At 40.7% G+C, this 24,008-nt stretch overlaps 1 protein-coding gene and 1 long non-coding RNA gene across 2 annotated transcripts; one reads left to right on the plus strand and one right to left on the minus strand.

Annotated features, from left to right (window-relative positions):
- Window positions 1-1,382: 1,382 nt before the first annotated feature.
- LOC115169729 (uncharacterized) lies at window positions 1,383-6,980 on the minus strand. Its single transcript, XR_003870910.1, has 3 exons — window positions 6,661-6,980; window positions 3,327-3,443; window positions 1,383-1,422 (listed from the first exon to the last, which is right to left on the minus strand). It is a non-coding gene; the product is annotated as an uncharacterized LOC115169729 (long non-coding RNA).
- LOC115169727 (protein canopy-1) lies at window positions 5,305-24,008 on the plus strand. Its single transcript, XM_029725633.1, has 6 exons — window positions 5,305-5,534; window positions 13,465-13,567; window positions 16,595-16,710; window positions 20,301-20,510; window positions 21,390-21,486; window positions 22,379-24,008. Exons 2-6 carry the CDS (start codon window positions 13,474-13,476, stop codon window positions 22,417-22,419), a joined length of 558 nt encoding a protein of 185 aa, XP_029581493.1. The 5' UTR covers window positions 5,305-5,534; window positions 13,465-13,473; the 3' UTR covers window positions 22,420-24,008.

Genomic DNA, 24,008 nt, shown 5'->3' on the forward strand with positions numbered 1-24,008 from the left:
AATACACTGCATTAAACAGCTTGCTTACATAGACTGTACACACAACTTTTATATCATATTTCAATACTAAAATGATGGAACATGATCCTAAAACGCCTTACCTGAAAGTACTTAATTCCTTCTTCGCTGAGCTTGTTTACATCCTGTTTTGACGAATATGATTGGCAGACTCCAGGTCACACGAAGATTAAACACATTTTGATTGGTTTGCGGTTTAGTACTCCGTACCATTTGCCTCATCAACTTATGACATTTTAGTTTAGTTTTCCGAAAAATGTACACTTGTCACGTCCTGACCAGTATAAGGGTTATTTGTTATTGTAGTTTGGTCAGGACGTGGCAGAGGGTATTTTGTTTATGTGGTTCGGGGTGGTGATTTATGTAGTAGGGTGTTTGATTTATTATTTCCGGGTTTTGGTCTATGTTCTATGTTTTGTATTTCTATGTTCTTTCTGGTTTGTGGTATTTCTGTGTAGGTTAATGGGGGGTTGGACTCTAAATTGGAGGCAGGTGCTTTCTCATTGCCTCTGATTGAGAGTCCTATATATGGGTAATTGTTTGGTGTAGTGTTGTGGGAGATTGTTTCTTGGTTTGCCTGTGTGAGCGTGACAAGACTGTTTTGTTGTTCTCTTTATTTTAAAACAAATACAAGATGAGCATCCACATTCCTGCTGCGTTTTGGTCCTCCATTCCCGACGACAACCGTTACAACACTAATTGAGCTGGCCAACAAACGGAAATGGGTTCAGAATTTTTTTTTTTTTAGCCAATACGAAAAAATTATGTGGTAGGTTCAAAACAGCACACCTTATCAGTCATCTAGGGTTAATACATATATGATGGGTTTCACCCTGGCTTGGACATTTGTCCTTCAGTCAATCAAATGTATTTATAAAGCCCTTCTTACATCATCTGATGTCACAAAGTGCTGTAGAGAAACCCAGCCTAAAACCCCAAACAGCAAGCAATGCAGGTGTAGAAGCACGGTGGCTAGGAAAAAATCCCTAGAGAGGCCAGAACTTAGGAAGAATCCTAGAGAGGAACCAGGCTATGAGGGGTGGCCAGTCCTCTTCTGGCTGTGCCAGGTGGAGATTATAACAGAACATGGCCAAGATGTTCATAGATGATCAGCAGGGTCAAATAATAACAATCACAGTGGTTGTCGAGTGTGCAACAGGTCAGCACCTCAGGAGTAAATGTCAGTTGGCTTTTCATAGCCGATCATTCAGAGTATCTCTACCGCTCCTGCTGTCTCTAGAGAGTTGAAAACAGCAGGTCTGGGACAGGTAGCACGTCTGGTGAACAGCTCAGGGTTTCATAGCCGCAGGCAGAACAGTTGAAACTGGAGCAGCAGCATGGCCAGGTGGACTGGGGGAAACAAGGAGTCATCAGGCCAGGTAGTCCTGAGGCATGGTCCTAGGGCTCAAAAAAAAGAGAGAGAGGGGGGAGAGAGAGAGAATACTTAAATTCACACAGGACACCGGATAAGACAGGAGAAATACTCCTGATATAACAGACTGACCCTAGTACCCCGACACATAAACTACTGCAGCATAAATACTGGAGGCTGAGACAGGAGGGGTCGGGAGACACTGTGGCCCCATCGGCCGTTACCCCCGGACAGGGCCAAACAGGCAGGATATAACCCCATCCACTTTGCCAAAGCACAGCCCCCACACAACTAGAGGGATATCTTCAACCACCAACTTACCATCCTGAGACAAGGCCGAGTATAGCCCACAAAGATCTCCACCACGGCACAACCCAAGGGGGGCGCCAACCCGGACAGGAAGATCATGTCAGTGACTCAACCCACTCAAGTGACGCACCCCTCCTAGGAAGAGCACCAGTAAGTCAATGACTCAGCCCCTGTAATAGGGTTAGAGGCAGAGAATCCCAGTGGAGAGAGGGGACCCGGCCAGGCAGAGACAGCAAGGGCGGTTTGTTGCTCCAGTGCCTTTCCGTTCACCTTCACACTCCTGGGCCAGACTACACTCAATCATAGGACCTACTGAAGAGATTAGTCTTCAATAAAGACTTAAATGTTGAGACCGAGTCTGCGTCTCTCACATGGGTAGCTAGACCATTCCATAAAAATGGAGCTCTATAGGAGAAATCCCTGCCTCCAGCTGTTTGCTTAGAAATTCTAGGGACAGTAAGGAGGCCTGCGTCTTGTGACCGTAGCGTACGTGTAGGTATGTACGGCAGGACCAAATCGGAAAGATAGGTAGGAGCATGCCCATGTAATGCTTTGTAGGTTAGCAGTAAAACCTTGAAATCAACCCTTGCCTTAACAGGAAGCCAGTGTAGAGAGGCTAGCACTGGGGTAATATGATCAAATTTTGTGGTTCTTGTCAAGATTCTAGCAGCCGTGTTTAGCACTAACTTAAGTTTAGTTAGTGCTTTATCCGGGTAGCCGGAAAGTAGAGCGTTGCTGTAGTCTAACATAGGAGTGACAAAAGCATGGATTCATTTTTCTGCATCATTTTTGGACAGAAAGTTTCAGATTTTTGCAATGTTACATAGATGGAAAAAAAGCTGTCCTTGAAACAGTCTTGATATGTTCGTCAAAAGAGAGATCTGGGTCCAGAGTAACGCAGAGGTCCTTCACAGATTTATTTGAGACGACTGAACAACCATCAAGATTAATTGTCAGATTCAACAGAAGATCTCTTTGTTTCTTGGGACCTAGAACAAGTTTAAAAGTAGAACATTTGCAGCCATCCACTCACTTCCTTATGTCTGAAACAGGGAGGGCAATTTTGGGGCTTCACCATGTTTCATCGAAATGTACAGCTGTGTGTCATCCGAATAGCAGTGAAAGTTAACATTATGTTTCCGAATGTGTGAGTAGTTTGTAGTTTGTGTTTCAGTGTGAGTAGTATGGTCTCCATCCTCCTCTGCCTCATCGTCCTCGCATCTCAATATTCTTCAGTATTTTCCAGAATCTTCCCATCTTTAGTTCACATAGACATCTAGTAATATGTGTCCCCCAAAGGTTCCTATTCGGGTCCTATGAAGACCAAAGGTGGGCTATAGGCCTACTGTTAGGCCATGGCTAGAAGAGGGGGGACATCACTGACACCTGTTCATTATGCTGTAATTCAACTCCAGTGATGTACACTAACTTCCCCCCAAAATACTATCAATCCATGTGAAAACTGAGCACTGGCATGCTCCTCCTGTTGGTCAACGCAGTCACGTAATCCCTGTTTGCTGATTTGTCAGGAGTAGATAACACATCGTATTGTGTGTTTACTCTGACCTTGTTCTCATCCAGAAGCTCTCTGGGACATCAAAAAGCAACCTTTAAACTAAATGCTTACCTTTACCACTGACGGCTGCAGATGGGGGAAAAGTTCATCCAACCTCTTAGTTTGGGCCTCCTGCCCATTGTGCTAAAGGTCATCATTCAGCTCTTCATATGACATACCAGCACAGTTCTGGGGAGCAAGACCTACGATCAGTATATCACTATCAGTCATTACTGAAGACCAAGTAGATAATAATTTACCATCAGAATTATATCACTATCAGCCATTTTTACACACTATATGCTGAAATGCAATTCAAGATCCATTCTATGGGGCTCTGTAGAAAGCTTCACATTGATGGATAAAAATATATCAAAAGTGTCTATTTCAACTAACACTTGAGTAATAATACTATTCTCTTTCAGAATAAAGAACCAACTCAATCATATCACAATGTTTCATTTCTATTGAGACTTCTCAATGTACACATACTCCCCATTCATAAGAGAAGGTGATTTGTGGATAATATGCTGTTACTGGTGAGAAAACCAGAAAACCAGGTTGAATTCCCCTGTGAAGGGACCACCTGTCACTAGCTGGAGGCACAATGTGAAACCAACAGTCACTCTAGCACACCTCTAGTTTGCTGATAGTGCTTGACTACTTTGAATTACTAACCACCACAATTAAGAGACAAAACATTTTTATGTATAGAAAAGGAGCACCATGATATCATCACTTTGTCCATTAATGCAAAAGAATGATGTCTAAATCAACACAAGCAATGAAATCTCCTTTATCATAGGACCACAATTAAGCTAAGCTAACATAACTAATTGTTCATTTCTAATAGAATGGACTAGGGTGAAAGGGAAATCCTAAAAGCCTGCAAGGAAGAATGATACCAGCACCCCCATGGTTATTATACAATAAAGTAGGGTTACGGTATTGACCATTACCTGTAGGATGAATGATAAAGGGATAATATAAAGTTTATAAACTGTTAATTATTTGTTTATAAGGAGATGTAAACAAACTATTATAGCACATTGTTGAAATTGTGTTATTGTTATTGACTGAGGAGCTACTCACTGACGAACAACACACCCCACAGCCCCCACAAGGTGGGGGGCGGGGGAGGGGGCATGGGCTGCCTGGAGCCCCCCCCCCCCCCCCCCAGATAGCATATGAACAGGTAATAAGCACTGCAACAATATTTAGAATTACAGAATTTTGCACATTTTTCTCTCTGCACCATGGCAATGTGAAGAATTGCAGGAAATTAGCTTTAAACATTCCAAATTCTCTCAGCCTCATTGCAAAATGTGTAGAATAGCATGAGATTGTATATATAATTGTACAGTTTTCTATTTGCCCCATGGCAAAATGTGTAGAATTGTAGGAAGTTAGCTGTTTCCCGCCCCAAAATTGTCAGGCAGGTCATCCATGACACTGCTACAAGTTAGGTTTGTTTACCTGCACCTGCCCGTAATTGTTAATAACCCATCTGCAACCGCCCTAACAGGCTATGTGATGAAGTGAAAATCTAAGGCCTGTACCCGAACCGAACCCGCAAATAAAGATAATGCACTATAGGCTACAGTCAAATACAGCAGAACAATTTTTTGACAAGGGGTGTCAACATTGTTTACCACTTCACCAAGTACATCTTAAACATTACTTTTCTTGCCCAACCTTCTCTTTATTTTCAAATCTACTTTCGCAGATTTTCTTTTATTGAATTAAACTCAGAAACTGTCCTTTTTGCCTCCTTGGATTGACGTTGACTTTTTCTGCCCGGTCAGTTATAACCGCGGAGACTGCGGGTTATGACTAGCTAATGACTCCCTCACGAACAAGCATCAATTTAAAGTTAGCTCAAAAGCATGTGATTGTTTGTCGATCTTGAACAAACCTCAGAGCAACTAGACGCCGGTGTTCTCAGCATGTTCATTCAAGAGGCAGCGTTCAGTCATTGGCTATAATGTGCTGAGTTTACACAATACCATTGGCTCACTCAGATGTCATTGTTGTTTCCTAGCTGAACGTGGCAACTCCTGGAACAAGCATGTAAAGCATACACTGTCAGTGACTAAGGTAGACGATCATGTTTCATTCAAAACAGATGAATAATAAAAAAAGAACTTCACTTTAGCCGTTTGTTTTATGTTCAGTCAGAATCCACAACGTTGTCCCAGGGGTCTGAAGTCCGACTCACCGCTATAGCCTACCGTGCTGAAAAGTTGTTCCTCATTCTCACTTACCTGACCGTTGAAACAGGTAAGTTCACGTCTAGCCAAGGGTCTATTGCAAGCTAGTCGCCTATTATGCTACTTGACTGATGGAATTGTTCGTTCATGTCAGGATAGCTTTTGGTCTGTCTTCATAATGTTTTTAGCCTACGAAGGCTACATGAAAAAAGGCTGCCCGACAACTTTATTTTGGCTCTATGCTGCATTCAACGCAGTCTTCGTATTTTGACGCGTTCAAAACGTCGACTGGACGCCAGTGACATGTTGATCAGTATGTATAGGCCTCACCGCTTGCGTCACAAAATAAATGTACACATACATGTTATTCAATCATTGCACCCACATTGCTCGCGCGCGTCTGCGTGGCCTCTCGCGGGCGTGCGTCCATCGCGCGCATGATTATTTTGTCCATCAACACCTGACGCGATCAGGACACGCAGGTTGAAATATCAAAACGAACTCTGAACCAACTATATTAATTTGGGGACAGGTCGAAAAGCATTAATAATATATGGCAATTTAGCTGACTTGCTGTTGCTAGCTAATTTGTCCTGGGATATAAACATTGGGTTGTTATTTTACCAGAAATGCACAAGGTCGTCTACTCTAACAATATATATTTCTGTCTAAACCCTGTCTAAGCTTGGGGTTACTACTAAGCTATATGGAATTGTTTTAAGGTCATACCTAGGATCATTTTGATTTTGAATTTTAAGACCCCTTGAAGTATCCCAAAATATTTATTTTATGAAAAATATGTTTGGCTTTACTGCTATTAGCCCATACAAACGCAGTCAATAACAGATTCACTACATGGAGCAACAGATAGTCCCCCCCCCAAAAAAAATCTAAAGGAAGTTTGTTCTGAAGTGTGTGTGTCCTATAAAAGATATAATAATTTAACCTCTTCTTTTTTGGCACTAAACAGTTTTAGCCCTGTCTAAGCCGGGGAGGTTGTACTAAGCTAAATGGAATTGTTTTAAGAAGGTCATACCAAGGATCATTTTGCTATTTGATTTTGAATTGTAAAACCCCTTAAAGTATCAAAAATATATATAAAACATGTATTTGATGAAATGTTTTATTTGGCCTTACTGCTATTAGCCCTTACAAACCCATTTTTTTGTCACTGAACAGTCTTCATATATACTTACATAACTTTTTTGACTGGTAATGGAGGACCTTCAGATGAGTCTTGTGAGGCCTGTGGGCATCCTAAAGCAAAACGACTGATGTACGTGTTCATGAGTTTCACCTTTACACAGATGGATCATGTTAGTGTGTAGCCCAAACTGTTCAGGCCGCTACAGACAGAAGTTGGCAGATCAGCTGTACCGCAAAAACTGAGAAGACTGTCTTGTTCGTGAGTGTCTCATCTTTCCATAGAGGGGTCATAATCAATGTTCCCTCTAAGCTGTGCAAAGGCATGCAGTAGCTTCGATAATGCCGCACAGCTCCCCCGGGACTGCTGTGCAGAACACATATTAGCCCACAGAGAGAAGCACGAGATCGAACTTCACACAACTTTCTAGAACAGGGGTCACCAACCGGTCGATAGCCAAGGCCTTCGTAGTCGTTTGACAAACATTTCTGTAAAAAACAAAACTAGAAAGCCTTGTGTTCCTATTTTATTTTATTTTCGTCTCGGGCTGTTGGTGATTAAGCTGGGTAGGCAACTGTTGCCATTTTGAACCATTTCGAACCATTTCGTGTGTCTGAAGGTACAAACTTTGCCTTCCAAGCGGGCCCAGAGGGCAAATCAAGTGCACTATAGGCCTTCCGCTGGCCAATCGGATGGGCTCAGATTACCGTGTCTGCAGTAACGTAGCAGGCATCAAAGAAAGCTACAGCAAAGTTGATACTGTGAGATTTCAAAACGTTTAAAAACCACGACTAGAGAGAGAGCCAACGAATACAGCGAAGAGCTGCTGTTTTTATGAGTGACTTCATGTTTAAGTTCTTACTCAGAAGTGTCAATACTTTGTATTCAACACTTTTATAAGCCATAATGTGCGTTCTTCCTATTTCCACTCAGCGCTACAACAAGCACTTCAGAAGTAATGAATGAGTAGGAAAGTTTATCTATAGGCTTGCGTTGTTGTAATTATTAGCGACTTGGGTCTTTTTTAATATCAAGGAATATTTCACTTTCTCTGTTCATAGGAGTAACAACATGAATTTGTGCGTGAGGCAGAAATAATGTGGTGAGACTCGAGTTTCACCATCAGCTGGAAGACGGTGTTCCTTTTTGGTCAGTGTCAGTAGAGGAAAGGGAGAGCGGAGGGATGCTGCTCTCTCCCTCCACTGAGACTGACCATCAGATGCATGCACCATCAGCCCTGTAAAATAAAAAGCAAATGTTTTAAATGTATGCTCACTCAGCTGTGCCTCACAAGTAATACAACAATGGATCTATCACTGGTGTGATCATACAGCCTAACTCAAATGTTGAAATATAATTTAAAAAATGTCAGAACAGCAATGCATTGGCAGGGCAATTCAAGTAAAGTCAAAATGCGGTGATAATGTATTGGGCCTATAGCTTACTGACAAACGTCATTGCTACAGTGCTGTTTTTTATTGGTTAATGTTGTATAGGCTTACGCTTTGAGTCTGAACGCTTTTTATGTGTTCAGACTCAAAGTGATCTTAACTCAGAAAAGGTTGGTGACCACTGTTCTGGAGTTTTCCCTGTTAACACTCAACATCTCTGTGGCAATTGTGATCTAATCAACACAATATTAGCCACTTTCAATGCAACATACTGAAACAAAACAAACTATTCAAGAGATTTTGTTGTAGACAGAACGCATAGGAGTAGGATTCTATTGCATTGACATGCACGGCTCAGTCCGTACTCTACACAGACTTGTGCGGCATAAACAATCAGAGCTGCAGTAGGCCTATATGCAAATAGACCATTGCCATATATAGATCTGTGCCATTTACTTTGAACTGGACTGTGTTTACAGCATGAGCGGGAGATTTTGATCTGCAGGCCTCCAAAAGATCTAGGCTAACAACCCCATAACAACACTGGTAGATTACAATTATGTTTTCTCTCATTCAAACGTTGTTCAGCTTCAGCATCCACTCAAAATACATCACCGAAGACATAAATATAGAATTTTGCACTGGAGTGAGGGACTTGGTGTGACTAGTTTAAGGGTCTATTTACACTCCACTAGTTTATCCACAAACTCTACAAACATTCATCATTGACCACACTCTTAACTTTTTGCTAGACCAAGGTGCAAAACGACCACGTTGTGGTAGTATTCATTCGCATGAAGAAAATAAGGAAATACAGGGAGCGGAGATCAGGGTGCCTTGTGAGAATTTGTCGGCGAGTGGGTAACCCGCCTCTACCATCCATTCTATTGGCCAACGTGCAATCACTGGAGAATAAACTGGAGAAGCTCCGTTCAAGACTAGCCTACTAACGGGACAAACTGTAATATATTATGTTTCACCGAGTCGTGTCTGAACGACGACATGGATAATATACAGTTGGCTGGGTTTTCCGTGCATCGGCAAGACAGCAGCTGGTGCGCAATGTCTAATATTAAGGTAGTCTCGAGGTATTGCTCACCTGAGGTAGTGTGGTCTACAGCTAATCATGAGGTACTCTATCTACCAAGAGAGTTTTCATCTATATTTTTTGTAGCCGTATATTTACCACCACAACACCGCACTCAACAAGCTGATTAAGGCCATAAGCAAACAAGAAAATGCTCATCCAGAAGTGGCGCTCCTAGTGGCCAGGGACTTTAATGCAGGCAAACTTATATCCGTTTTACCTCATTTCTACCAGCATGTCACATGTGTAGCCATAGGGAATAAAACAAAATCAACTTTACTCCAGACACAAAGATGTGTACAAAGCTCTACCTCACCCTCCAATTAAATAATCTGACCATAATTCTAACTTCCTGTTTACAAGCAAAAACTTAAGCAAGAAGTACCAGTGACTCGCTCAATACGGAAGTGGTCAGATGATGCGGATGCTACGCTACAGGACTGTTTTGCTAGCACAGACTGGAATATGTTCCGGGATTCATCCAATGGCATTGAGGAGAATACCACCTCAGTCACCGGCTTCATCAATAAGTGCATCGACGACATGCATATCCCCACAGTGACCGTACGTACATATCCCAACCAGAAGCCATGGATTACAGGCAACATCCGCACCAAGCTAAAGGCGAGAGCTGCCGCTTTCAACGAGTGGGACCCTAATCCGGACGCTTAGAAGAAATTCCGCTATGCCCTCAGACGAACCATCAAACAGGCAAAGCGTCAATACAGGACACAAGATTGACTCCTACTACACCAGCTCTGACACTCGTCGGATGTGGCAGGGCTTGCAAACTATTACAAACTACAAAGGGAAACCCAGCCGTGAGCTGTCCAGTGACATGAGCCTACCAGCGGGCTAAATGCCTTTTATGCTTGCTTCGAGGAAATTAACACTGAAGCATGCATGAAAGCGCCAGATGTTCCGGTCGACTGTGATCACGCTGTCCGTAGCCGACGTGAGTAAGACCTTTTAAACAGGTCAACATTCACAAGGCCGCAGGGCCAGACGGATTACCAGGACGGGTACACAGAGCATGCACGGACCAACTGACAAGTGTCTTCACTGACATTTTCAATCTCTCCCTGGCCGAGTCTGTAATACCTACGTCTTTCAAGCAGACCACCATAGTCCCTGTGCCCAAGAAAGCAAAGGTAACCTTCCTAAATGACTACCGCCCCGTAGCACTCACATCGGTAGCCATGAAGTGTTTTGAAAAGCTGGTCATGGCTCACATCAACATCACGGAAACCCTAGACCCACTCCAATTCACATACTGCCACAACAGATCCACAATTGACGCAATCTCAATTGCACACCACACTGCCCTTGCCCACCTGGACAGAAGGAACACCTATGTGATAATGTTGTTCATTGACTACAGCTTAGCGTTCAACACCACAGTGCCCACAAAGCTCATCACTAAGCTAAGGACCCTGGGACTAAACACCTGCCTCAGCAACTGGATCCTGTTCTTCCTGATGGGTCGCACCCAGGTGGTAAGGGTAGGCAACAACACATCTGCCACGCTGATCCTCAACACAGGGCCCCCTCAGGGGTGAGTGCTTAGTCCCCAACTGCGCTCCTTGTTCACCCAAGAGTGCATGGCCAAACACAACTCCAACACCATCATTAAGTTTGCTGATGACACAACGGTGGTAGGCCTTATCACCGACAACGATGAGACAGCCTATAGCGAGGAGGTCAGAGACAACCACTTCTCCCTCAACGTGAGCAAGACAAAGGAGATGATCGTGGACTACATGAAAAGGAGGACCGAGCACACCCCCATTGTCATCTACAAGGCTGTAGTGGAGCAGGTTGAGAGCTTCAAGTTCCTTGGTGTCCACATCACCAACAAACTATCATGGTCCAAACACACCAAGAAATTTGTGAAGAGGGCACGATAACGCCTTTTCCCGTTCAGGAGACTGAAAAGATTTGGCATGTGTCCCGAGATGCTAAAATTTCTACAGCTGCACCATCGAGAGCATCCTGACCGGTTGCATCACTGCCTGGTATGGCAACAGCTCGGCATCCGACTGTAAGGCGCTACAGAGGGTAGTGTGTACAGCCCAGTACATCATTGGGGCCAAGCTTCCTGCCATCCAGGACCTATATACTAGGCAGTGTCAGAGGAAGGCCCTAAAAATTGCCAAAGACTCCAGTCACACAAGTCATAGACTGTTCTTTCTGCTACCGCACAGCTAGTGGTACCGGAGCACCAAGTCAAGGTCCAAAACAGCTTCTACAATTAATCAAATGGCCACCCGGACTATTTGCATTTGTTTTGTTTTTACACTGTTGGTACTCGCTGTTTATTATCTATCTATCTAACTACATGTACAAATTACCTCGACTAACCTGTATCCCCGCACGTTGATCCTCAACCCTGGCACCCCACAAGGGTGCGTACTCCGCCCCCTTCTTTACTCCCTGTTCATCCATGCCTGCGTGGCCAAGCACGCCTCTAACTCAGTCATCAAGTTCGCAGACGACACAACAGTAGTAGGCTTGATTACCAACAACGGCGACAAGGCTCTGGGAATGTGGTGCCAGGAAAATAACTTATCACTCAACGTCAACTAAACAAAGGAGATGATCGTGGACTAAAGCAAACAGCAGAGGGAGCATCCACATCGACAGGACAGCAGTGGAGAAGGTGGAAAGTTTTAAGTTGTTCGGCGTGTTACATCACTGACAAACTGAAATTGTCCACCCACACAGATAATGTGGTGAAGAAGGCACAACAGCGCCTCTTCAACCTCGGGAGGCTGAATACATTTTTCTTGTCACTTAAAAGCCTCACAAACTTTTACAGATGCACAATTGAGAGCATCTTGTCGGGCTGTATCACCGCCTGGTACAGCAACTGCACCGCCCACAACCACAGGGCTCTCCAGAGGGTGGTGCGGTCTGCACAACGCATCACCGGGGGCAAACTACCTGCCCTCCAGGACACCTACAGCACCCGATGTCACAGGAAGGCCAAAAAGATCATCAAGGACAACAACCACCCAAGCCACTGCCTGTTCACCATCATTCAGAAGACGAGGTCAGTACAGGTGCATCAAAGCTGGGACCGAGAGACTGAAAAACAGCTTCTATCTCAAGGCCATCAGACTGTTAAATAGCCATCACTAACACAGAGAGGCTGCTGCCTATATACACAGATTTTAAATCATTGGCCACTTTAATAAATGGAACACTAGTCACTTTAATAATGTCACTTAATGATGTTTGCATATCTTGCATTACTCATCTCATATGTATATTTGTATTCTATACTATTCTACTGTATCTTAGTCTATGCCGCTCTGACATTGCTCGTCCATATATTTATATATTCTTAATTCCATTCCTTACTTAGATTTGTGTGCATTGGGTATATGTTGTAGAATTGTTGAATATTACTTGTTAGATATTGCTGCATTGTCGGAACTAGAAGCACCACCATTTCACTACACCCGCAATGTGTGTAACTTTTATTTAACTACGCAAGTCAGTTAAGAACAAATTCTTCTTTACAATGATGGCCTACCCCGACCAAACCCGGATGACGCTGGGCCAGTTGTGCGCCGCCCTATGGGACTCCCAATCACAGCCGGATGTGATACAGCCTGCTAAACACGTGTATGTGACCAATACAATTTGATTTGACTCTGTACCGGTACCCCCTGTATATAGCCTCGTTATTGTTATTTTATTGTGTTAAATTTTATTTATTTATAAAAAAAAATTGTTTTACTTTAGTTTATTTAGTCAATATTTTCTTAACTCTATTTTCTTAACTGCATTGTTGGTTAAGGGCTTGTAAGTAAGCATTTCACGGTAAGGTCTACCTACACCTGTTGTATTCGGCGCATGTGACAAATAACCATTTTATTTTATATTCAGTATTTGTTTACATCCATGGCCACTCTCTTCCAGTGCCGCTATTTTTCAATAGCCTGCTTTTCACTACCAGCTTGAAGTTGTAGACTAAGTTCTGTTTGAATATTTTGTCTAAAGATTGGCCAACTTGGCCAAGCTGTGGCTATCCCCTGACACACTTGTGGAGAGGCAGTCAGTTTTGTGGCCCATGTTAAACCTACTTATACTCGGCCTCTGTACAATTATACCCCTTCACAGATTGAGTAACACATTGAAGCGCAACATTTTTTTTATTTTTTTTTCTAGACAGTTTGTGAAAATCCTTTATTTTTTTATATTTTCTTTTTTAAGAAAGGCAACTTTTACAGTTATTTGCCTCCCAAACTGATTTCAGAATATGACTTTCTATATAGACTGCGGGAGAGGCGATGAATGGCAAATACCTTTTTTGTATTCGTATAATGAATTGGCTTTGCTTGTTTGCTTTATACATATCTCTTTCCCTCAGGCAACAAATATGGCATCATGGATTATAAAAATTGCCTTGATGGCAATGAGTATCTTAATCGAAACTACTGAAGGGAAAAAAGACAAGGTGCTGTATTGTTCAGGTAAATTGGGATGTTTATTTGTCCACTTCATCCTTTTCTACCTATTAGATATGGGGTTTTCAGGATGTACATGTAATGCAATACTTATTTATAGCCAATGCAGACTACAGATTTGCATAGTGAACAAGTATTGTCATAAAATATAAACTTTTGTGAAAGTTGACTCAAGAAACGAATGTCTTGTAAGCTCGTTTCATATCATTTGACCTGCCAGGGCAGCAATTTCCTATTCTAGATTTGATCGTTTTCTTGATTATCAACCGTTTAGTTTTTAACCTTTGCTAAACACAATTTACACATACAATTCTGGACAATCATTTAATTTGAAGTGTTTTTTTTGTGCAGTTTGAAAATATTTCTGTTGAATTTCAAAAGTGTACGAATGACAGAGACAAGTTCCAATGTTCTTTATCTAAAAATATAAAAGGAGCACTATGGAAAACTCAACTTTTTCAGTTAATACATAGTTTTAGTAATTTTATTTTACAAAGCCAAATTAAACTTGGTGAAAGGCAGCTCGTCACATGGCCATTTTCTTTCTTTGAACACTACAGCAACACCAACACTAGTCTTAACAAACCTTGGAGTCATCCTTGCATGACTGTAACACTTGTCAAGCTACCAATGCAAACTCTCAGCACAGTACGCCATTAGTGTAGCCTACTGTGCATCATAGTATCAATGACATTTTAAGAACTGTTAGAAGCCCTCCAGGCACAGTCTGACATCTGGCATGAAAATCCTGTACAATTCTTAGTGAAGCATTACCCCCAATTGTAGGTCTGATTAAAATAAATAAACAACGACCAAAGCCTCCATTTTTAATTAAAGAGTGACTGGATGCTATCTAACTTAACCATTCTCAGGGGTAAGAGGTTCATTTACTTTGGTGTTGATATAATTTATATAAATTTTATTTGGACCTCGTAAAAAGACGAGGCTTTAACACTTTTTACAGCAGTTTTCATACATACTCATTGAATTGAGCTTTGCTTGATCGTAACACTTAATAATTGAAATGGTCTTGAATAAATTGTAATGGATAGCTGATTCGAGAGTGTGGAATGTGGACACATAAGGAGATTTCAGTATACAAAATAATATTGCATGGCTCTAGTCATGTTTTTGCATTTCCTTTGATGCTTATGCTAGTATTAAGACTTTTCTTAAATGGAAAAGTAACAAAAGTAGCATTTTAGTAACATTTTATTAAAAATGTTATCATATTTTGAGCTAAATACTGTATGTTTTCTTATCAACAGTTCTGTAAATGTAATTGCTTATTTACTTGTGTTTCTAGTAGTATCTCAATGTTGCTGTCATTCTGTTAATCATCAGTCTGTCAAGCTTATTTTATTTGAACAGTTTTACTTTTCTTTATCTGTGGGCATACTATGGATCTACAGTTTAAGTCGGAAGTTTACATACACCTTAGCCAATTACATTTAAACTTTTCACAATTCCTGACATTTAATCCTAGTAAGAATTCCCTGTCTTAGGTCAGTTAGGATCACCACTTTATTTTAAGAATGTGAAATGTCAGAATAATAGTAGAGAGAATGATTTATTTCAGCTTTTATTTCTTTCATCACATTCCCAGTGGGTCAGAAGTTTACATACACTCAATTAGTTTTTGGTAGCATTGCCTTTAACTGGTTTAACTTGGGTCAAATGTTTCGGGTAGCCTTCCACAAGCTTCCCACAATAAGTTGGGTGAATTTTGGCCCATTCCTCCTGACAGAGCTGGTGTAACTGAGTCAGGTTTGTAGGTCTCCTTGCTCGCACACGCTTTTTCAGTTCTGCCCACACATTTTCTATAGTGTTGAGGTCAGGGCTTTGTGATGGCCACTCCAATACCTTGACTTTGTTGTCCTTAAGCCATTTTGCCACAACTTTGGAAGTATGCTTGGGGTCATTGTCTATTTGGAAGACCCATTTGCGACCAAGCTTTAACTTCCTGACTGATGTCTTGAGATGTTGCTTCAATATATACACATAATTTTCCATCCTCATGATGCCATCTATTTTGTGAAGTGCACCAGTCCCTCCTGCAGCAAAGCACCCCCACAACATGATGCTGCCACCCCCGTGCTTCACGGTTGGGATGGTGTTCTTCGGCTTGCAAGCCTCCCCCTTTTCCTCCAAACATAACGATGGTCATTATGGTCAAACAGTTCCATTTTTGTTTCATCAGACCAGAGGACATTTCTCCAAAAAGTACGATCTTTGTCCCCATGTACAGTTGCAAACCGTAGTCCGGCTTTTTTTATGGAGGTTTTGGAGCAGTGGCTTCTTCCTTGCAGAGCGGCCTTTCAGGTTAAGTTGATATAGGACTCGTTTTACTGTGGATATAGATACGTTTGTACCTGTTTCATCCAGCGTCTTCACAAGGTCCTTTGCTGTTGTTCTGGGATTGATTTGCACTTTTCGCACCACTTTTCGCATCATCTCTAGGAGACAGAACGCGTCTCCTTTCTGAGCAGTATGATGGCTGCGTGGTCCCATGGTGTTTATACTTGCGTACTATTGTTTGTACAGATGAACGTGGTACCTTCAGGCATTTGGAAATTGCTCCCAAGGATGAACCAGACTTGTGGAGGTCTACATTTTTTTTCTGAGGTCTTGGCTGATTTCTTTTCATTTTCCCATGATGTCACGCAAAGAGGCACTGAGTTTGAAGGTAGGCCTTGAAATACATCCACAGGTACACCTCCAATTGACTCAAATTATGTCAATTAGCCTATCAGAAGCTTCTAAAGCCATGACATAATTTTCTGGAATTTTCCAAGCTGTTTAAAGGCACAGTCAACTTAGTGTTTGTAAACTTCTGACCCACTGGAATTGTGATACAGTGAATTATAAGTGAAACAATCTGTCTGTAAACAATTGTTGGAAAAATGACAAGACATTTGTGGAGTGGTTGAAAAACAGGTTTTAATGACTCTGACCTAAGTGTATGTAAACTTCCGACTTCAACTGTATATATCCCTGACCTATATTGTACTAACCTATATCTGTTTCTTTTAGCATGCAGGGCTATTGTTGATGAGCTCAATTATTCAATCCGTCAGATTGATCCGAAGAAGACCATCAATGTGGGAGCCTTCAGACTCAAGCCTGATGGGAGCCTGGCTGATAAAAAGGTAGCTACCTAAGTAAAAGCTTGTTGCCAAAGTGCGCTCCACTGAAGACAAACATCTCATAGTACACATACAGCTATTGATTGAACTTCCTGGAAATAAAATATTTTATGAATTTAGAGATTGGATAGATGCATCATTCATATAGAATGCATATTTATAGTTAAAATACTTGACAAAACATAGGCTAGGCCTAGTGGTTTTATAGTAGTTCCTGGTTTCCTGTAGCCTCGCAAGCCACCTAATCTTGTGAGCTTACATGAATGTTCGCCGCGCAGCGGTAATCGTCTGGTAATTACGTGGCTCGATTTCCTGGATCTCGTACCTTGAGAAATGGAATTTAGTGTATTGTGAAATATACCGGCAGAAGAAAATAAGAAAAGTAAGATCAGTATGTAACTTCATTTCAGTTTGTGTCATTGTAAGCATTGGTAAATGCTTTATCACAGTGTTTCACCTACATTTCCAAAATCAGAAGCTTTGCTTATTGGTTAACCCTCTGGAAATTCAAACCACTGTCTTCTCCTCTTTTCCTAACCAAGCATTGTTGTAGTGTGAAGAGGTCAGGCCTGGTAGTGTTCCAGTGTCATATCCCTTGTGTCCAGGGACTGTCATTAGCTGGTCAGCTCACCTATTGATCTCAGGGGTTAATCCCCTTTTGATGGTAATTGATAGCTAATAACATGCTGTTTATTTAGCTAGGCTGCTTCATGTTTTCCTCTTCCCCTTAGCCATTTTCAAGTTAATTTTCAAGTAAAAGGGATTATGACATATTTCCTAATATGACAAATCCAGTTCTCTCATTCATGTTGGTTTGAATGTAATCAAACATTCCATAGGCATAGTATTATAAAGATGTTAGTTGTTTTGATCTTCTCTTGACATCAAATTGTCTCATTCCTTCCTGTTCATTATGCTCAATCTATGGATCAACTGTGTATGTCATATTCACAGACTCTCATTAAGTGTTTTCTAAAAGAGGGTTCGTTTGAAAAATGCTAATTACAGTTCCTATACCCATGTGAGTCTTGGTTCATATTCCATTTTGTTTGCCCTCAAGCTGTGGGGGTGTGCCTCTGCATTACCCCTGTTGTTGTTTGTGGAGAGAGAGTGTATGAATGCAATGATATAGCGCAACTATAATTACTGAATCAAAATGAATGTTCGTAAGAGAAGAGTTAAGTAATGACTTAAGTAGTTTGGTATTTCCGTGCTCTGAACAGTAAGCACACTGACTTTTAAAGGGGCAATCAGCAGTTGCTACGTCCATTTTTGGACTTATAAATTAATGATATGTACCCATTTGATTCTTGAAAAATATAACATAAAAATGCCTTGAGCTTAGTTGAACTGTAGTAACTCATCAGAACCCCAAATAAAAGCTTGTTTTACTCCAATGTTTAGAAACAAAGTAAATGTAAACAAACACTGTTTATCCTCAACATGGTTAAAACTATAATTTTGATATCATGGATGGTCAGACCATCCATAGCTCTGTGTATGAATTTGAGTGATTACATTTCTCCAGCCCCATCCCTCAGCTTTTTACTTCAAGCTGGCGGGGAGAACACTTTGTTGTTGTTTTAACTGCTGATTGGCCCTTGAAGTGAAACGGCCAACAGACAGTGATGGCTGATCAACTTCTATACTAACTGCCCTATGGAAGTGTAGGCCTACCTGTTGCGCTAATCAATGGCTTGTTTTGACTTCTGGGCATAAATCAAAGAAACCCTCCCCCACCCCACCGGCTTTTGACCCTGTCTGAATCAAGGAGGGAGGGGTGTCCAAGCTTAGATTCCATCATACGAGATTAGCTGGTCTTAAGTCTCCTTTGCTCTCCAGCAACCAGTGGGGCTCCCTGAAGGCAAGGTTCACACCACAATGTTAAACCTACAACAATGAATCATTAAGCCAAAGACATTAAACTTAATTGAATAAGTTGATGGAAGTTGTTAATGTCTTACCTTTTTCTGTACATATATATTAGTTTTTTTTCATTCATTTATTCATTCTCAATGAATGGCTTTTAATGATTCTGGTTGGACCATAGAGAGAAATTGCTGTCACTCTTCATTAAATTCAATTTCTGGATTGTCATGATAAAGGTACATTCTGTGGCAATCGCTTTTCTGAAGACTATAACAACGTTACACATTGTTGTAAATGGTGGCATTAATAGGTTCTAGTTTTTATTAATTTGTGTTTTTCATTGGTCCATATTATTCTCACAAGAAATTGAAAGCCCCTTTCCTCAGTGTTACAATAATGGCTGGTTTTCCAATGGGAATTCAATGGAGGATAGCATCCCTGAGAAGCCTTTTCTCTGCCAGGCCTGCCTAGTCCCCTCCTCATTCTTCAGGAAATGTGTGATTGACTGGTCCCTTTCAAACCCCTCATACTGGTAAGGAAGGAATTTAATTCCACAACATTTTCAGGATTGCTTGATAAGGTTCTGCTTTAGGTTGGACTTTTTTTAATACTGGACGTTTTTATTTATTTATATATTTTTTACATTTAAGGTAGATGTTTCTTAACAACTAAGTCAAGATCTCATCATACATATTCATAAAATTCACTAATGGTGTAAAATAAAAATATAGAAACTAAGAATATCAAAATTGCATGTTAGCATCTTTAGCCCAATAATTGCTGTTATGGTTGAATGCAGTGCACACTTGATATTCCACTTTGTTTGGTTTTTGTTTTGCAATAACTTATTAGTTAACAGTTCAACATTAATGTTGAAGTCGTCAAACCTTTGTTTTCTTTGATAGACCATCCTCAATGTAAACTATTTCTCTCTCTACATTCAACTAGCTTCCTGCCCTTTACATTGAAAAAGGAGAAAAATGTGTGGCAGGGTTCAGGCAGTTCCCTGAGACCTTTTTATCTTATTTGTGAGCAGATGGCAGTGAGCCATGGAAGCCCCTTTGTGTCACTAAGAGTCAGATATAAAAAAGGAGGAGGGGGAAATGCTTCTGTAATGTAATCAGTGGGTCCGGAAGGGTCCATACTGAGGATGAAAGGGGACAATAGGGTCAGGGATATATCTACATTGCACAAAATTCAGTTCATCTGCAATATGCCCCCCCTTCCCCTCACCCAGCATCTTTTGACCGGGATTGACAAGGAAAACTTCCTGCTTTGATCATTCGAGGGTGGAGAAGATGAACCACCAAAAGAGACCAAAGGATGAGACTGAACTGTTTACCCTGCACTTGGCTGCTGTTTAGGCCTCCCCCTGCTCCTTAACTCAGCCCCCCTCCCTGGCCCTTTCACTGCACCCAGTCACCCTTTCCCCTCTCTCCTTCTGGGGAGGCCACGGGGGCGGGAGCATAGTGCACCTTGACCTGTCTAGACACTATTGCATGTTTTGTCCTGTTTCCAAGGGGAAGGGGTATACTTCTACAGGTTAAATGTCATAGTTCCAGCATAGGGGAAGTAGGGGTTGTTTGTGTGATGGGAATAGTAGTTAGGGGTCACCAACATGACCCAGACGGATCCTAAGCAACGTCATAGAACTGGACTCAATTAAGTTTAATTTAGATTAAACCTGATACATTTTTTTATACTTTTGTGTCTTTATCCACCAGGTCCCTCTTGCTAGATCTGAGACCAACTTGAGTGAGCTTCTGGATGGAGTTTGTGGTAGCATGAGTGACTATGCTCTTCATGTGGACCCAGACACCAAGAAAAAGCAATACAAAAGATTTGCTCCAAGAAGTTCTGATGCCGGGGATTTTCCTGATTTTAACAATTTCAAGTTTGATGGCCCAGAGGGATCCAATGCCCTAAAATTTGCGGTTAGTTTGGCAATAATTTATTAATTTACTCACATATTAATGTATTTATTTTTAGTCATGCTTTCATACAACATTCAGATTAGTATGTGATGTAGCTAAATGATTTCCTATGTTTTGCATGTCCACATACTTTTTCAAGTATTAGACTTTCAAAATGAATTGAAATATTGGTAGCGGTGGGTAACTGCCTCTTATGTTTGGTTAACTGAGGTAAACTTCGGTTTAATTTTGAAAGCACAGAAGTCAATGTTATGCCTTGGTCGTTGATATCACAGCTTCATTTTATCTGAAAATCCAGTTACGTTCTTGATAATTGGGCAGGTAACTTTTTAAACTGTACATTGATATTGTTTTTCCACTTTACTTTGGTTAAGGTATATTGCATGCGCCGTAGTCTGTAATATAGAAAGACAATACATCTGGAAATATGTGTATTAAAGCTTGCATTTTAAATTGTCATTATTAGGATTATAATTTGTTTTACAGTAACATTCAGTGTTGAAGTTATTCATTCTGGAGACGTGCCAGGGGTTAACCCAAAATGCAGACGATAACGTATTTTCCTTTGTTCCTTTACAATTATCTTGAGCTCTTGCATGTAAATTGCACATATTTAAGATCAAGTTAGGCACCACAAGCAAGTAATCTTATGATGCGCAAAGATGTGTGTGTGGAATCGCTAACTTGGAATCGTGTTGCCTATCTATGTTACATGAGTCATCTAAGATGGCTGAACAGCATGGCGAGAGGAAAAATGGCAGTCTCACTCACTGCTGTGCCCACTATTGTGTGAAACTACATGCTTGTGAACCTCTCATGTGCGGAGGACCTGGTGTGCTGTCTGTTGTGTGGTAACCCATCCCCTCTCTTCTGTTACAGTGTGAAAGCATTGTGGAGGAATTTGAAGATGATATCATCTCTCTTTTTGCCAAAGAGACAGACCATGTGGTCGAGAAGTTATGCAATGAAGTATCAGGTACGGTTTCAGACATGTTGTGGTTTCTTACTCACCAGGCCTCCTGTTTGCCCCTTTCTGCGTAGATACTATGTTATTACTAACATTATTACCCAAATGTATAACACCATTGGGTTTTGATTAGCTTTTTTATATGAATTTATTTAAATGACTTACAATGATTATTTGTTAATAGAAAATAGTATCTGGGTGTTTGGGCTTTGGAGAGCTTTGATTTGTAAAGAACAGAGTACAGTTGCCCTACGAATACTCAATTTGGTTATCGTAACATTTTAATATCGCAATTTTTCATGGCGCTACCCCAAACATGTTTAGATGAGTACCGTGTGTGCCTACCAGGGAATACAAACATGACCACTTTTGTTTATTATGCATCCTAAAATAGAATATGAAAATGGATACATCCAGACAATTACCATTTAAAACAGATCTATTTGTAGTGTCATGATTTCCCCCTTACATAACTATCGTCTTTGATCCGCCATTTTGTTTCAACCCTGTTAAGTGAGGGTTCTGAAACAGAGCAGCGTAACATTTTTAACAGTTTGTTATTGAATCGGTATAGAGTCTTGGAGGATGATGTTGTGGACTTATATGACACTGATACTCTATTAGATGAGCAAAAGACCATTTTTTGTTTAACAAGATTGAGGTTGTAGGCCGATAGTTTGAATGTGCTATGTGATGTATGAGTTATTTGGAATTTATCATCTGAATAGAAACCACCGCTCGTATCTCGTATGTTTGTCAATATGATGTAGTTTGTTTTTCTGCGAGTGTCATTGCAGTAAATGGTGTGTCACCTACTGGATGTCTGCAAATATTGATAGTTATTTTCAACAGGCCATCTGACAAGATGGCGGACTAATTTTTGTCAATATTTCATTTTCAGATCACTGTAAAGGCACCAAATTCCAGAGTGACGAACTATAGTTTTACATGCGTCTCTGCTGCGGGTGATTGGACCAGTTTAGATATATATTTCAAATGAAGAAATAATACTTGAAGGATATTGTATCAATCAAGTTGCATTCTTTTAAATAAAGTTTTCTATTTTGAATTGAGATGCTGGAATAATGTTGTCAGATACACGGAATTGTATCATGAGATAGAAAGTCAGGTGTGTTTCTTTAGGTAATCCTAGTAGGCCTAACTTATAAATTATACATATCTTAAAAATGCAGGAGGAAGAAGTGGCACTCAAAATAATAAGATGGGTGTAAAAAACGAAAAAGCTAAGTTTGAATGTGCTGTACTCAGCTGTGAGAGACTGAGGAGGCAGCCATGTCAAAAAAGATGGCGTGGCATCCTACAGACAATGTCAAGGTTAGCTGGATCAGCAATTTTTGCCAATTTTTTTTTTATTTAATTTTTTTTGCTTTCACCTTCATCAGCTGATCAGTTTTAGAATTGTTTGTAATGTTATAGAATTCCGAATGTGTTGATTATCCAGACCTGTTCTTGGTCCAGAATTCAACCGTTGGAGATGGTGGATTTCCACATGGTAGGTTGCATTTGGTTTTCACCGTGATTCCTGGATGGAGGAGGGAGTTTATTCTTGATTTTGAAATGGGCAGTCCCCTTACGTCCCGTCATCTGCAACAATTAAATTCGTCCTGGTATCATTTTAAACCTTTATGAGCTCTAAAATCTGCGGAAGTATGTCAAATGTTATGACAATTTATCCAAAAAAATGTATCCTCCCCCCAAAAATACACCTGTTTGATTGATCTTATTTTTAGATGTATTGTTTTGTATTTCATTATTTGAACTTTAAGCTTGATGTTATGACCCATTTTTAAGGATATAGATCAGAATAGACCTGGGACCCGTTCTATTTATCATTATCACATCAATTCGGGCAATTTATCACAATATGAATTTTTGTCCATATTGCCCAGCTCTAGATCAGAACAGGTGAAAGGTGAATCCAACGGGATCTCCCTCTATCGGTGAATTTGCAATGTTACAAAATGTTTGCAGTGGGGCGAAAAAACCTACATGAGAGCCTCAATAGTTGTACATTGGCCTGATATGACCACCTCCCTATAACACAAATGAGTCTAAGTTCCTAAATCAAGTAAATTATCATCCAAATTGTGATAACACTCATATCTCAGAGCACACAGGATGTAAATTCACCTAGAGATTGAACACTTCCTCCAGAGGAGATTTCTTTGTGCTATATATGCCAGGAAAAAGCTAAACTACATGGACAATGTTCCATTTTCATATAATGACCCTAACAGCTTCATCAAATAATGACAAATAATCACAAGTATTTTGGGGTTTATGATCTAAATATTTTAATTTCAGGGGAAGTTATTTATAATTTTTTGTATAGTTTTACGCAAAATGTATCTACACTTTTTTGTGGAAATATTTGGGTCAGTTTTCGAAATACATAAACCTTTGGCTAAAGAACAAAGAACAAATGCATGGGTCAAGCTTTGTATGCGTCAAACTTTCACTGGCTACATGTGACAAATGAAACCCTATGAACCAGACTATTTGAATGCAAA

The sequence above is a fragment of the Salmo trutta genome, chromosome 31 (genome assembly GCF_901001165.1).
Source record: "Salmo trutta chromosome 31, fSalTru1.1, whole genome shotgun sequence".
Lineage (NCBI taxonomy): Eukaryota > Metazoa > Chordata > Actinopteri > Salmoniformes > Salmonidae > Salmo > Salmo trutta.